Below are 16,509 nucleotides of genomic sequence, written 5' to 3' on the forward strand. Positions count from 1 at the left end.
AACTCTTGCCAGAAGGGTGAAGATACCCAAAAGAGTTTAATCAGGGTATTATAGATTCTTAAATCACATGGTATAATCAGATTATGAATAGCACATGATTAATGTTCCAGAATAATACTGTCAGAAGCAGAGTGATTAAGAATGGTCTTTTGATTCATGAAATTTCTACTAAAATATTGTTGTATTTGACAACAGCTACCTAGCTTCATATTTTTTAACTGACAAAGAAATACAGGGGTTCAGCACGGTGCAGTAAAGTGAAGTTTGGATGTATCTCCACTGCTCCTGACATACAGAAATAGCAGATGCAATTGAAAAAAACTGAAAATCTACACGACATATCAGGGTTTAAAACAATATTGGCATCTCCACAGAGTTGAAAAAAAACTCAAAGCAATGGGCAGGAACTGAAGTACAGGCTTATTAGACTCTGGTTTGGGAAGAATTAGAAACAGGTTCCGGGGGGGTCAGAGCCAAGTCATGCTTTGGAAATCATATTTTTAAACTCTGACTACTGTTTCTGATTATTTTTTCATAGCTTTCTGATTTTATTTTATGGTGATCATAACTTCTTATAACTCTGAGTATAATAATTAAAGACCATGTGTATAAATATTTAATTTTTATGGCTTTTTAAAATTATCTTTTGTTTCCTCAATTATCGCCATTCACCCCCACTACGCCTTAGATTTTCTCTTTTATGTTGCTTGTTTTCCTCATATACCTGCTTGTCTTAGGTTGTCTGTTCAGATCTAAGAATATAGTACTGTGAGGCTGGTGTGGGTTCCCTCTGATGTCACAGTTAAGCAGATTTAAGTAGACTGTGTTTTTTTATGTTTGTTTTATTTTGTAATTCTTTCAGGAGTGGGGAACTGCACTGGCAGCATTTGTGCTTGGGTGTCAGTTGTTAGATTTTAGTTTAGAGTGAATGGGTAGGAAGCCAGGCAGGGAACTTCCTAAATGTCAAAGAGGTGGAATTTACCACGATTTGTCATTCACACTAAATGCCTTAAAGTTCTCCCATAAGGTTCTGTTCAACTTTGAGGAAAACAGCACCACAGGTTTTTGCAAGAGAGAAAATTCTGGTTGCCTGTCTTATAGATGGGGTAGAGAATAAGGCGCCTACTTTGCTCAGCTCTATGTTTCACTTTCACTGAATTCTCCTGACTAAGAGTTTCTGGTAGTGTCTAAAGAGACTTTCTGTTCCTCTCTTGTCAAATAGGTGATCATAAAGTAATATATTATGACAGTATTATCTTTATTTCCCACCCAACTGAGGAAAACTTTACTGATTTATGATAGAATGTTAAACACTCAGCTTTGATAGAAGAACCACTTAAGAAATATTTACTACTTAAAATATATTTGAGGATCTTTTGCCAAACTATGTTTTCCATTGTGTCATTCCAAATCTTCTACATAGTAAAGTCCATCATTAAAGTTCAGCTAACTAACTGGTACAGGCTCTAACAACACACCCAGTCAGTATAGCTATATAGTAATATTATCTCTTAGCCAATGGGTGCCCTTTGCCACATCTGAAGGTCACAGCAAAGCAATACATGTGATAAAGGAAAGACAAAAGTTGAATGGGTCATCATGATATATAACCCCTTTAAGAAGGTCTTTCAAAGTCTCTTTGAAAAATAGACATTTCTCCATTTGCTATAATTTGGATACAGTTACAGGAAGCATACCGAAAACAAAGGTTTAGGATATCTCAGTATCAACCCCTACTATACCCACGTTAAGGTAAATTTTCCCAGGAGCTAGGTTCACAGGAAATAGAGGAATCCATCCCTTCCTTCCAGTGATTGGTGAAGAGATAAAAATATTTTCAGAACATCACATTTCAGTATTTGGAGGGAATTTGGAATTTGAGTCTTTACCACTTGCCAGCTGGGTGATCTTGAACAAATTACTTAAAGTCATTACATTTTAATTCCCTTATCTTTAAAATAGAAGTAATGATTTCTTCCTTATAAAATTTTATTGCAAAGATTGTGAGATTTTATACATATTTACATATGTAATATGTAGCACAGAGGCGGAACAACAGACTAAGCAAAATTGGGGCCTCCAAAATGAGAAAAACGATTAGGTAAAAGTGCGTGGTTTTTCAAAAGAATATTATTGAATTAGTCATCTTGATAAAAATAAATTTAGTATTTATATTTTCTTACACTTAAAAAAATATGCTTTTTTGACACTTTGTTATTGTCTTATTTTGAATTGCATATAGAAATGGCACAACAAATCTCTCAGTGCTTAGTCACTTGAAGGATATTGATCTACCTCTGGTTTCCTCCTCCCTCTCTAGACTGTCCAGGACCCCACTCAAACATATATACTCATCCATTTTACTAAATGGGGCATGCCCCGATATTTTAATATATTCGTTATGATGTACTTAGGAGCTAGCTTTTCATTTATAATGAATTTTTCCCTTACAATAATTTGAGGCTATGCATGTCTATATCTGTTGTGTTTGTTTATTGTTCACCTATATCCTTTTAGCTTACATTTTTCTATATTGTTCAGTGTACCAACAAGCTCACAGACCCTGGTAACTAATGGGTTTTTCTAGTCTGTTGTATGAAAAAAAAAAAAACCTATTCAAAAAAGTAGAAGATTAGTCACAAATGCATAGGCGTAAAAATATAATGTGACTCACAGGTATTCCCTTATTTGATACTCTCTTTACGGAGTAAAATTGATGCACAGCAAAGCACACCAGGTAAGTGCTCATGGGGACAGACTTCTCGAAAGTCGTTCTATTCCATTTATCATCCACCGATTCTTCTTTCTATTGAAAACAAAATATAACTTTTTATTTATCAAAAGGTCAATCACATACAAGACAAATGGTTTCTAGTAAGATGTTCTTTGTCAAAGCTTAGGGATAAAAAGAAATGGTGATGTCACAAAAACTAAAGGGAAATTTATTTTATTTTTAGTACTGTGATAGAGTGATCGAGCTATATGCTGTATAAAGTTTCTGAGGGAGAAATACAATTTCGAATATGATAGAAACTGGACGGGACTTTATATATCTTTCTACATGAGACACACAATCCTGACCATAATATTTGAGGAGATACTATGTGAAGACTAGGCTAGTGCTCAATGCCTTGCACATGGAAAGAACTAAGTAGGTATTTGCTGATTTGACCATGTGCAGGAGAGCAATAGCTGGACCAGGCATAACAGGATGTTGGGTTCTCTGTTCCACCTCTGGTTGTCTACATCGAGACCCAAGGTATGACCACTAAATTCACTGCCATAGTTACCGCAAAGAGAAAGGATTCCATTGTTTGATGCAATTACTGACTCCATCTATCTGGTTTTCTGTCCATGCCAGCTTTGCTTTCCTCCCTGCCAATCACCAGCCTTAATACTTCATCTATGAAAACTCGTCCAACTCCTGCTACTTATTGTTTAAACATTTCCACATCGCCTGCAGCCACCCAGTAAGTCACACTACAGTGAGAAGCTTTAAAAAGGGATTAAGCGAGGGAGACTGAACTAGAATTGATGCTTCGTTGACAAGGCAAGCATGTATACACATGTGCTTGTATGGGAGTGTTGGAGCTCCAGCAAAATAAAATACACTGCAATTAAAAAAAAAAAAGTACTAGTATTAGTTTTTATCTAATGATGCAGAATATTCTCCTTCTTCCAGAAATATACTCTGCAAAAGGAAAAGGTCGTATGGGGAGGTCTTAAGCAGAAGTTAGTAAAGTTTGTATTATTCCTCCTCCAACCTTCACTTTTCTCCCTCCATGCCAAACATTCTAATGGCATTTTACCCTGACCCAGTCTTGTGGATTGGTGTGTCATACTTTAAGTTTATCTTTTCCTCGCTCTTATCCAATCAAAACTCAATTTCTAAGGTGCCTGACACCAGAAGCAAACAAGTTGATAAACTAATTCACACTGAGGCATGGATAGCTGATGGCAGTTTACTTTTTAATCTTCTTAAGATTTGTTTGTTTTATTTTGTTCTTGCTTTTTTAGAGGAATGTTTATAATTAAAAGGGATAAATTTTAGTGATATTTCAGATAGTAGGTCAGAAAGATAGGAGGTATAATCAAAGTATCCTTCTGATACTAGTAAGTGAGAATTATATCTAAAGACAAGCCTGACCTTTGTATACATCAAACGTTTAAGGTATAACAAACCTCAATTTTGAGATAATGGCACTTTAGTTAACTACATTATCCATTATGGGAATGAGAAGCAGTAACAGAGGAAAGAGTCTTATGTTAACAATTGTACAGACAGAGATTATTGTAGTCTATTAATTTTTAATATTTAATGAGCATGTCTCATTCACCAGAAAGTCTATAGGCATGTTGTTCCTTGGAGCTGGCTTGTGGACTCCAATATTTAACTGACAATATTTTACAGTATATCTATCTTAAAAACTGGGTTTATATTCACATAAAAACCAAGAATACTGATGAAGCCCTCGAATATTTTTAAGTCTGTAATAAATTTGTCGTTAATTTTTCCTGACTGAGGATTCTTTCCATTAAGCAGAGCCCAGCTGATGTATAGCTAATGTATTCTCTCTTGCTTAGAAAACTCAACATGGCTTATTGACTGGACTATGATCTCTTGAGTTAAAGACTTTTAGGACTCAAAGGAAAGAGACTGCCAAAACGTATTTTGAAACCTCTAAACGAACTATTAGAGCAAATTTAATTTTAGAATTCAGTGAGGTTCTCTCACAGCAAATTGGATCATTTACCTGACATTTTAAACAGACTATTTGCAGAAACAAAAAATTTAAAAAATACTCACCGCCACAGGCATATTTGAAAGTGCCTTATAGTCTTTGAGGTGGACGATAGATATTGTATAAGTAGCCTTTTTGTTGGGTTCATCAAAACAAGGGAAGGATTTCCTGGCATCTGTTGGTTCATGATCAGTGGCTGCTATGCTCCTTGGAAACAAATAAACACACAAACAAAACACATGTTGACTCTTCTGACAGCCCTTATGTTTCTATTCCTATAGAAAAAAATCAACTGTGTAATAACAACCATTCCATGTCTTAAAATGAGTTTCCATACAGAGGTTGTCAAATAGTTGTTGAAGTTTTTTCTGGAATTTTTAGGTTAACAAAGAAATGAAAATCCAGAAACTCTTCAGATATTCTCTATGAATATTTAGATATTTTGGTGCCATAATTAAAAATATGTAAACTGTAGATGAGTGAAACTAAACACAATTATGAGCTATCACTTTCTTCATCCCAAAGCTGGTGAACAAGAAGTAGATAAACAAAGCCAACTCAAGAGCTCTTCTCTAACTGCCCCTGTGAGAGTGAGCAGCTGTGTTCTGTCACAGAGAAGTGGAGCATATTCCAGAGTCCCAGCTCCTGTCCCTAATGGCACATTCTTTCTTGTTTATGTTACACCAGAGAACAAGGCCCAGTTTCATTTCCATGCAAAGTCAGTGCTCTGAGTAATCTCCTAGGAGAAGCAATCTTGGCCCCGGTTAAAACCCAATTTTGAAAAAAAAAAAAAATTTTTTAAGGCCCCAAACAAACAAAAGGCTTTGTAATTGGAAAGGTTATGTTTAATGTTCCCATCATTTCAAAGTGGACATATTTGTTCTGAGTAACTGCTCAAAAAAACCTATGAATATATACTTTTTACACGTAGTCATATTACAGTAAGATAGTATTGTTGTATAGTTGTTCATTAGAAGAGTAAGCAAAGTAAAAAAATATAAAGGAACAGAAAAGTAATGAAGATGTGTATATTTGTCAAAACTCATTGAACTGTGCCCATTAAATTTATGCATTTAATGCATATAAATTTTTACCTAAAAATAACTATAAATCAATACTGAGCTCTACTAAGTAGTTTTGTGTTGCTGTGGTATGGGTTAACAATTCAGAAACAGTCTTTTCCGTATGCTGGGTTTGAGCAAATAAAAAAAAGAAAAATAGAAAGCAGGTTTCTCACTGTTGGGGAAGAGAATTATAAAATCGTAAAGGGGGAAGATTTAAAGGTACCTTGGTATTGAATTGCAATTTCAAGTTTGGTATAAATTTAGTGATTTTTCATAGTTATAGGTAGATGGATATAAAAATACACAGAGAAACATATATTTCCTAGCCTTGTTTGCTGACAGGACTAAATGCAATGACAAGTTTGTAGCAATGAGCACAGCTAGTTCCCAGAGGACCATTTGTAAATACCACTCTCCACTAAAAAGAACCAAAATGGCTGATTCCAGTGCTAGGTCAGGAAAAGTTCAAGATGATCCTGGAAAATCTTGCTGTGCCAAAAAGTAAGGAAGCTCTCAAAAAATCGTGGGAATAAGTAAAAAGGACAAAGAGTCCATTTGAGGGGACTACCACTAGCCAAATCTGGTTAACTGGAACATCAAAATAAACAATGAGATTACAACTCATTGAATAAAATAAGAATCCATGAATCTTTACTCTATTAAAAAAAATTAATAAATAAATAAGTCAGGGAAAAGAGAAAGCTCTTCTTTACAACAGATTGTCTACCAATAATTTTAGGAGGAATGATGATTTAAAAATCATCCGTGGGTACCAAAACAAATGGATGAAAGTTTGATGAGGAAATGAATATCTGAATAGTTTCAAAGGATCTCTCCAAAATTACTTACAAAGGGAAAAGGTGTAACTTTACAGTGGAGAAACCTGTTGGATACCACCTTAAACAAGAGATCAAAGATAATAACACAATTAATAAGAATACAAGCCAACATGATGTGTCGTCTCTTGATGCGGTTTTCTGAGAAGGACACAGCATCACTTCTGTAAAATTCTCAACAAGAAGGCTTAACTTGCATTTTTAAATCATCAGGAAAGTCAGACAAACAAAATTGACGGACGTTCTTAAAATAAGTGGCCTGTACTCTTCACAAATATCAAGATTGTGGAAGACGAAGAAAGCAGAGGGGGCCGGTCCAGGTTAAAGGAGTCGAAAAAGGCATGACATTAAATGCAATACATGAATCCAGACTGGCTTCTGGATTGTGAAAACAATTTCTTTCTCTCTTTAAGACAAGAGTTTCAGGAAAATTTAATATAAATTCATTCATTTTATATTTAAGTTCATGAGTCACAGCCACATTATGTCCCTAGTAAAAATTCTGAAAAGCTTTAGAAAAGGCCCACCTCCACAACAGTGTCTGCCCATGGGTTCATATTCACTTTCCAACCCCAAACAGAAAAGCCTGACTCAGCACCCTCTGGGAAAATCAACACTTGATTCAAAGACACGTTGTTCGATGATGACTATTAAGGTTCCAGCCACACCATCTGCCCACTAGGAAGTCTGAGAGGAAGCAGGCAGCTAGGACAGAATCTTTCTCTCACAAGGAAGCAATCTACCTCCAAGCAAGAGACGGGTGACTTGGTGCCACTAAAGGACATTTTCGGGTTAACTGATGAAATTTGTTTATGATTGTGGATTAGATAATTGTATTATATCAATGTTAAATTTTCTGATCTTGGTAACTGTACTGGTGGTTATGTTAGAGAATGTCCATGTATTTAAGAAATATATACTGAATGTTAAGAGGTAAAGGGAAACTGTTTCAATATATTTAGAGAGAAAAAGAGACAGACATTGATGGGGCAGAAGGGGTAGGAGGAGTGGGTGGTGTTGGGGGAGTGGGACAAAATGTAAACAATTGATGAATCTGGAGAAAGTGTTTCTAGGAGTTCCTTGTACTATCCTTGTAACTTCTCTGTAAGTTTGAAATTATTTCAAAATAAAGTTACTCAAAAAGCCTCAGCCAAGAACTTATTCTTCCACAGAGTAATTACTGATGAGTGTTTGTGATAGTAACAATTTAACTAGTGAACTAGAGTTTCTAACACCGTGCAGATTGCAGTGAATTACAGATACATCAGAATATAAAGAAATCTGTAGATTTTCCTGGGGTACTAAGGTTTTATAACAGGATGCCCTAAGCTCCAACCCCTTGTTTAGTCAGCTGCCTTTTTTCTTCTGAATTCTTCTGGCTTCTGATTTCTTCCAGAGGCAGAGGGAAAAGAAAAAGTCACTCTGCAAGAATGTAGCAGACTACTCACATCTCAGAAATAAGCCAGCTAACTAATTTGGGAATATAAGTGTGTGTGTGTGTGTGTGTGTGTGTGTGTGTGTGTGTGTGTGTGTGTGTGTGTGTGTGTGTGTGTGTGTGTGTGTGTGCACGCCTGTGGAGTGAGGGTGAGAAGGGAGTGGAATTTCACGTTCCTAAGCAATAGCCACGGGGTAGGTTTTCAAATAGTCTTTTCTGGTCTCTGCTCTACGCCTGAGCACCCAAGAGAGAGAAGAATTCTCAATCTTTTTCTCATCTCTCTTTAACAGAGGCAACGCTTGATTATAGATAAAAATTGCCTTCCTAAATTAGAGCATTTCTGAAAATGCAGAGATACTTTGGAAATGGAATATAACAACATTGGAGATGTCTCTGTGTGATGTGTTTGCTGGTCCTGTCGGTGAAAGTTAATCACTGCAAACCCACTCAACTACAGTGATCTGGACATATACTGGCGTAGGTAAAGTGACACTCAACAATCAGAAGAGCTACAAAATGTGTGTAATTTTTTAAAGTGTAGAGCCAAACTGATTATGGGGAAAATCTTTTTCTAAGAGTAAAACTTCCTAAATTTTAATCTTACTTCAGTCCCTTCCGTGTGATCTTGCACAGATTACAAAACCTCCGATTCTTAGTGCCGTCATTTATAAAAGCTGGTTACCAAAGCACATCCGGCCTCTTCACAGGGTTATGGGGGAGAAAAGGGGTAGGGTGCATGTAGCACTATATTTGAAACTCTCTTAAAATTTACATAATGGGATTGGGATACACTTCATTCTATTTTCTTAAACTCTAGAAGGCTAACTGCTTTCTGATATAGCACTGTCCACAACCAACAGACTTCAAAATTCATTCATCAGACAGAAATATCTGTACTGGAATAAAATTAATTTTTAAAAATGTGTAAGTAAATACTATAAGCAATATAACAATTTTTAAATGATAACTTGTTATTTTTCTCATGAACTCCTGAATAACTCAAAACTCTTGTTTATATATGCTAAATTATACTCAAAGTTACTAAAGTTTTGTAAATATATGCAAATTTGAAAACAACAGGTATGAGGTAACAGTATAAAACAACGTTAGATCACAACTTCTTTGGAGAGGTTTTATTCAGTGATTAAAACTTTTTCCTTTTTAAAATCAGATGAATTGTATTGCAAATTAATGGGAAAAGCCTGGCTAATAGCACAGTATGTTCAGGAGTGACTCTTGGGTATATCCTAAGAATAATTACAATGCCAGGCAACTGTGATGAGATAAACCACTTTTTCATAAAGGCCTCTCTATGTCATGTTAATAAATCACTTTGAGGCCCAGCACATTACAAATATAACTCTATGTAGCTTATTCATTTATAAAAAGGAAGAACATTCCTCTGACGTCTCTGAGAACATTACATCAAGGTGACTTTAGGGAAAGCTGAAGAGAGAGGAGGTGGTATAGCAAGTCACAGGCGAGATCACTTTAAATCAACTTTTTAAAAAAACTACTTGATTATCTCATAAATCATCTGGCATACAGTTTCCAATCAAGATTCTCAGGCTATGTTCAGCATGTTAATAACTTAAGCCAGCAATATAAATAGCAAGGTCTGGGGGAAAATCTTAAGAGCTTCTGATGCAAGCGAGGTAGCCACAAGCGCTAAGTTTTTGTGCACACTGAAGAAGGATTGCAGTGAACAGCTTCCCTCCTTAATATCCAGAATTAAGGAGGGAAGCTGTTCACTGCAAGACAATCCATTTAGCTTATTCAGATACCAACATATTTTTGGTGGTTTGAATGAACCAGTTAATTATTTAACTTTATTTTCCAATTGCTTTTTTTTTTTTATGTAGAAGACATTCAAGGTCAAGTAAAATTTCTTTTTGTTTCCTTGCTTCTAAAAATAAAGAAAATTACTATGCTTCCTGCAACAAGTAAACGAGACCCAAAAAAATCTATTCTTTAGTGATAATGGGTATACTGATAGCTTGACATATCAATCTAAGAATATAATAAATAAATTGACATATAACTAAAATTTCAAGATCAAAACTAAATGAGCACACACATCCAGGAATGTGAGACTATACCATACACACTTAGCCAAGACTATCTCACTGATTTCTTTTTTGCCATGTTTTCACTTAACTCCTAAATCTTGATCACAAGTCCTAACCTTGTGCTTCAGACTTATTTATCCAAATGCTTACTAAACATCTTTTCCTAGATGTCTGACAGACATTCGACACATTGGACACTGAACTTATGACCTTCCCTTCTAAACCTGGTTCTCTTCTCTTCTATTTCCAATACCAGTTAAATAAATGTGTGGACTATTATTTCTGAGCTCAGATATATGGGGCATCCTGGCCCTATTACTTTAACTTAATCTGCTGCATAATCAATCAGTTTGTCAATCCTGACTCCCTAACCTCCAGACTGTCTTCTCCATTGTGCCCTCTACTGTCAATCTTAAAATCTCTGTCTACCTGATCTTCTTCTCTTTCCTGGATCATTCCAACATCTCCCACATACCCATGGATGGACTTGGCTCTTTTCTTCACCATCTACATCTAAATAGTGACCAGTTGATTATTCCTTAATAACACCTCCCATCATTAGCTATGCTTCCTTTTCTTTCTTATGGGTTTTCTAGAGTTATCTCTAGCGAGCCTCTTCATATAAATTTCTCCCACAAACTAATTTCTTCTCCCCACTTCGCTTTTCTGACTTGGTGCCTTTCCTTTTTACCTGCTTTTGCCTTCTCATTTGCCTATTGAAATCCCATCATGATATCAAAGTTCAGCATCAATCCTACCAACGCCATAAAGAACACCCAGAAAACCCAAACTAGAAACCAGCTGTCTCCTTTTTAAATTCTTCTTGTAATTCCTGTCAATTCCAATAATTCTTAAAGTATGAAGACTGCGTTCCTAAGTCAAAAAAAGATCTACTCTTCCCTTCAACAAGATGGGCAGAAAAGAAACCAGGGAAATTTTCCACCCTAATTGAGTGGAAGGTAGACACGTCATTGATGGAAGCTGGATTACTTCACGGGAAAGGGGCTGTGGCAATGCAGCAAGCCGGTCCCCGCTTATGCCCGAGGACATCAGTTGCATAAAGACCTGTATGAAAATGTTTCTATACATTCGTTCAATAATATTTGAGTGCTCACTGTGTGCTAGGCAGTGAATAAGAGAGACACAGCCTACTCTCAGAGACCTACAGAAGAGTCCATGGTCACATAAGGTTGGCAAACTGCAACTATGGCAGTCCTGGAGGGTCATAATGGACATTATCATATAAAAGTCTCTGGAAAGTCTAACTATTAAAACACACACACACACACACACACACAAGCCACATCATTTTGTATTTAGCATTACTTCCCAAACTAATTTGGCCCCAGAAGCCCTCCCTTGCTTTTGTTCTGGCAAAATCTATTAACATCCCATGCAACGAGGGCTCTGTGGGACATACTTTGAGAAAATACTGTGTAAGAAGAGCAATTCAAATGCTAAGGAAGCTGAGCCTGGAAGAGAAGCAAATATCGTTATGCACTTTGGAGATGTAAGTAGAGAGGGCTCTGCCTGGGAGAAGAACTGAAAAGCGTGTGGGGGTTCCGGTGGTGTGGGCAGAGAAACATTCCAAAGGTTCCAATCCTTTTAAGTGGTTTTCCTCAGACCATAAGGAACAGACCAGAGAGTAGGACTTTTAAGTTTCTCAAACTTTCTCCTCCTAAGCCTCACTCCAAATCTGGCCCCAGCAAGATGATGTGGATACTATTGCTAGGAAGCCCTAAGCTGGCTCCGTCTTCACCAACTCTCCTTTACCTCAGAATTTTGAGCATTGAACATTACAAAACTCACTCTATAATGTGAAAAAATGGTGCTGTTCCAATGAACTGACTCTTGTGGTCCTTATATGGACACTGTGGATGGGATCCCCTTGAGGCCTGCATTGTCAAAACGTTACGGGCTTGAAAAAAATGCACTTTTCTCATACGCTTGAAGTATTTCATAACAAGAAAAACAAAGAGCATTCCTTTTAGCTTAAATGAAGTTATTAAGTATGTGCCAAAACTGTTCCAAAGCGTCTATGCAGAACTGGCAGCATCCTGTGTAATATGAGAGCCTCGACTGCTACCAATGAAAACAGAGAAATTCAGGAAGACCAGTCTTCCCTGAGAACCTAACCAAGCACTACCCTTCTTTGCCAATCTTTCAGTCACTTAGTATTTTCTAACCAACAATTAAGATAGCTGAGTTTCAGAACGTCAGCTCTCACATTCATATTTTATGGTAAAATTAACAGATGCAGTAAAATAATCCAAAGAATTGGAGTGAATAATATATATTTTAGTATACTGTGCTTTTAAAAAATGTGTGAAATATGTAACAGACATTTATTAATAGAACTTTGTTCTATATTTTTTGGCCTTCCTATAGTGTATAGAATTTTTATAGAATATTTTGATGGCTTTACTCAGATGAAATATCTATTGTTTTCACAAGCTAATAGCAGTTTTAAAGTCTTAGCAATAATCATTTGAAAGTTTTCACTCATTTTCATTTTACACTAATGAATTTTTAGAGTATCTTAAAGGCGGATATTCTTCAAAATAGTATGCGTTTTTTTTCCACTGAAGTGCAAACACTTTTGAAAATCATTTATCATTAGTAAGGCTTAGAGAAATAGGTACTTTCATTCATTGTTGATGGAAACATAATTTGGGACATACTCTTTGAAAGTCAGTTTGGAAACATACATATGTGCATGCACATGTTACGTATCTGTGTGTGCGCACACACATATGTCCATGCATTCATATATGTGCAGTTTGGACTATTTTCCTAAGAATTTAAAATGTTATACATAGTTTTTTTATAGGGATGTTCATGATACTTTAATAGAAGTTTATAGGTAAAAAAGTAGGAGCAACTTAAATGCTCAAGTTTAATGGAAAAGTTGAATAAATTACATTATAGCCTACAATGAACTATCATATATCCATTAAATCATTTTGTAAAAGAATACCAAATGACATGTTAAAATGCAGATATATCTTAAAAGAATACAATAGTATGTACGGCATAATAATGCCATGTTTAGAGGAATATCTGCTAAATATTAATAGCAACTATACTTGAATGATAGACTTATAAATGGATTTTTATTGTTTCTTATATTGTTCCTTGTCTTCCAAGTTTTCTGCAGTGAACGTGTATTACTTATGAAAAAAACAAAATAAATGTTACAAGTTTCTGTATATATTCATACCCTTTATACCCTAATATAAGGAAATAAATGGATGCACACTTAAAAGTGTACTTACAACTATGTTCTTTTCTGACTTGTTTATAATAGTAAAATGCTGGAAGCAACTCAAATGTCCAACATTAGAAAACTGGTTTTAACAAATAACAGTACATTCAGACAATGGAATCTTACACAATCTTTAAAACCAGATTATTGAAAATATTTAAGAATGAGGAGAAACATAGAATGTTAAGTTAAAAAGGTATATAGATAGATACATAAACGCAATAAAATTACAATTTTGGTTGCCTAGAAAACTATTAGAATAACATTAATATATTAATAGGGTTACCACTAGATGGTGAAAATATTTGTAGGTTCTTTTGACTTTCCTTTGTTATAATTTTCTGTGCTTTCAAAATTTGTAATTTTTATAAACAAAAAAGTAAACAATAAAGTTTGTTTTATTACAAGTGATATTAAGATGCACCATCTATATGAGCATGATCCTTCTCAATTTTTTTTTCAAACTAGCATCTCTACTCAATGTATTAGTGTACCACACAGTCAGATAGGAATATTTATGTATTTTATTTTAGTCTTCGTGTCTATCTGACAAACAACAGGAAGAATTTTGACCAAAAGTTTTGCTTTGCTCTTTAAGATGCTTAAAACAACATAGAAAAGGAATGTTCAGTGGGTTGGTCTCAGACTCACATTTCCGAACTGTTATACTAAGATTTCTTAATCATTTACCTGTTCAGAATATGTGTAAGCAAAGGTCAAAGCAGTTTCAAGTTTAGTGATACCTCATGTGTAGCCTTCCCCGCTTATGCAAGAGCCACACCCACAGTATGAAGGTTTTTTGAGATCACTGAGTTTCTGCCTTTAACACAGCTCTAGTTATATAGCCTCTGATTGATTGTCAATGCAAGTAACCACTTTTGCTAGATTCAGGAAATGGAATTGTATGCACACTTCATCAACCCGGTACACACACACACACACACACACACACACACACACACACACACTCTTGGAAGACTGTGGGAAGGAAAAATGTTATTATGTCTTTAATTATTTAATACATCTTATATGTTACAAAAAGTAATTTTTTTTTCATTACTATTGCATGTTGCATAATGGGCAATGAGCCCAAAGATTTATCTATGTGCTGCTACCAATATGTGGACTCAATGAGTATTCATTGAGAGCTTATCAGTAAAACATGGTTCTGGCCATAGGAGATACAAGGTCACAGTCCTGCCTCCCTTCCTACATGGAGACATCAAGAAAATTCCATGGATTTTACATACTCTTTCAACGTCTTTTTCCAATAAAATAGTAAAAATTATTATTGACATGTACCGACTTTCACTTAAATTCAGCGTAATATCATTTTAAAGGTTCAGTTTAAAACTATTGCCCAAAAATATCACCAGTGAATTTTTTCAAATACATATATTTTAAAATTCGAGTTAGTTTATGTAAATATTAAGGATAAGATATCATGATTTTTTCCTAACAGAATACATTGATTTTTTTTTTTTTTTTTTTTCTCAAATACATATATTTTAAAATTCGAGTTAGTTTATGTAAATATTAAGGATAAGATATCATGATTTTTTCCTAACAGAATACATTGATTTTTTTTCAAATACATATATTTTAAAATTCGAGTTAGTTTATGTAAATATTAAGGATAAGATATCATGATTTTTTCCTAACAGAATACATTGATTTTTTTTTTTTTTTTTTTTACTCTGTGCAGCTCACTCAACACTTTCAAGTTTTATGATAGGCTTTGAAAATATAACAGGGCAATAATTATTGCTTCCCAGACGAACAGGCAGAACTGCCAACAAGTTTAGATAAAGATCAGACCAACAAAATAATTTAAAAGTGTAAAAGAAATGGAAAGTAAACATGTGAGTTCAAGGGACATACAGCAAAAAAAGTAATACTTACTTGACTTGTCCTTTCTCCACGTAAGTCGTTCTATAAAACCCCACGAGCGAGCCGTTCAGCCAGCCAGCGAACTCCATGGTCAGGAGGTAAGGACCCTCGTCTCCGTTGGGTGCGAGCTCTTCCGCTGCCTCCACCACCACATACTCCTGCTCTGTGTACTGGAAGCACCTCTGAATTTGCACCTGCGCCCCAGAGGGTCGCGTCAGCACCGGGAGCCGGCTGATCTTGGTCTCCCGGAGGTGCAGCCACAGGTACTGCGTGGGCGTGCTCACGTTGATGGAGATGGTCACATTGCCCGTGTACGTGTCCTCCTCCAACATGGGCTTCACCTCCAGCTCGTAGTGCACCGGGTTAATGAAGTCCGGCAGCCTGAAATTTGTCCAGGCTCCGCTTTCATCGTCACTGGCAGGGCAGACCTCCTGGTCCTGGGGAGGGCTCGCTGTGGGAGGACTCGCTGTGGGAGAACTCGCTGTGGGAGGACTCGCTGTGGGAGGACGTTGGGAAGGTACACTTTCCACGGGGTCACAGGATCTGGTTAAGCCCACAGCAAGTCCTACTATTAATCCTACACCCACCACCACTGCGCAGATAATGGCCACATGTTTCGTTTTAATGCAGTATTTCTTAGAGCCTTCTCTGTCCGCAAAGTTCATTTTTGTTTCCAAAGCCAAATGTTACACATGAAAGGATGTTAAATTTAACTAACGTCAGCAGACTTCCTTTTAAATTGGAAAGAATGCCCTGGTTTGGCAGCCCGTTTTCACTTCTCCCTTACCTCTCTCCGGCTTCTCGCGTCTTTGCCTCTCCCTGCAAGTTCCCACCAGCCACTCAAGGATGAATGTGGAAACGAGGGGTGGGACAGAAGAGAACTGAGCAGGAGGAAGAGGACTGACGAGAAAATTGTCACAGCTCCCTTATAAACAGTGCATCCCCACTCCACTCCTCCGGCGCTGGAGGGAGTTAAATATAAAACAGAGTTTAGCTTATCAGCCAACAGGAGGATGATCTTTTGCCAAAGCTCTGTCAGCAGCTTTACAGGGAGAGGACGTTTGGGGAGGAGGTGTGCTTGCAATAGAGAAACTCAACCTTTGTCACTGGGTCTCTGGCTTCTTCCTGCTGTGCTTACAATCTTTCTCTTAACCAAAGGGCTTCTTGAATTTCAGCTGTTTTATCGGGTAGCTTGTCATATTATGTCA

At 36.3% G+C, this 16,509-nt stretch overlaps 1 protein-coding gene across 1 annotated transcript in view; it reads right to left on the reverse strand.

Annotated features, from left to right (window-relative positions):
• ENPEP (glutamyl aminopeptidase) overlaps nt 1-16,295 on the reverse strand; it is a 74,700-nt gene extending 58,405 nt beyond the window's left edge. The window contains exons 1-3 of the mRNA XM_011361433.2: nt 15,314-16,295; nt 4,808-4,949; nt 2,675-2,806 (exon numbers count right to left, since the gene is read on the reverse strand). Coding sequence (XP_011359735.1) covers nt 2,675-2,806; nt 4,808-4,949; nt 15,314-15,966 — 927 coding nt within the window. The 5' untranslated portion in view covers nt 15,967-16,295. The remainder of the gene's footprint in view (nt 1-2,674; nt 2,807-4,807; nt 4,950-15,313) is intronic.
• Nucleotides 16,296-16,509: the final 214 nt, after the last annotated feature.

Source organism: Pteropus vampyrus, unplaced genomic scaffold (genome assembly GCF_000151845.1).
Source record: "Pteropus vampyrus isolate Shadow unplaced genomic scaffold, Pvam_2.0 Scaffold67, whole genome shotgun sequence".
Taxonomy (NCBI): Eukaryota; Metazoa; Chordata; class Mammalia; order Chiroptera; family Pteropodidae; genus Pteropus; species Pteropus vampyrus.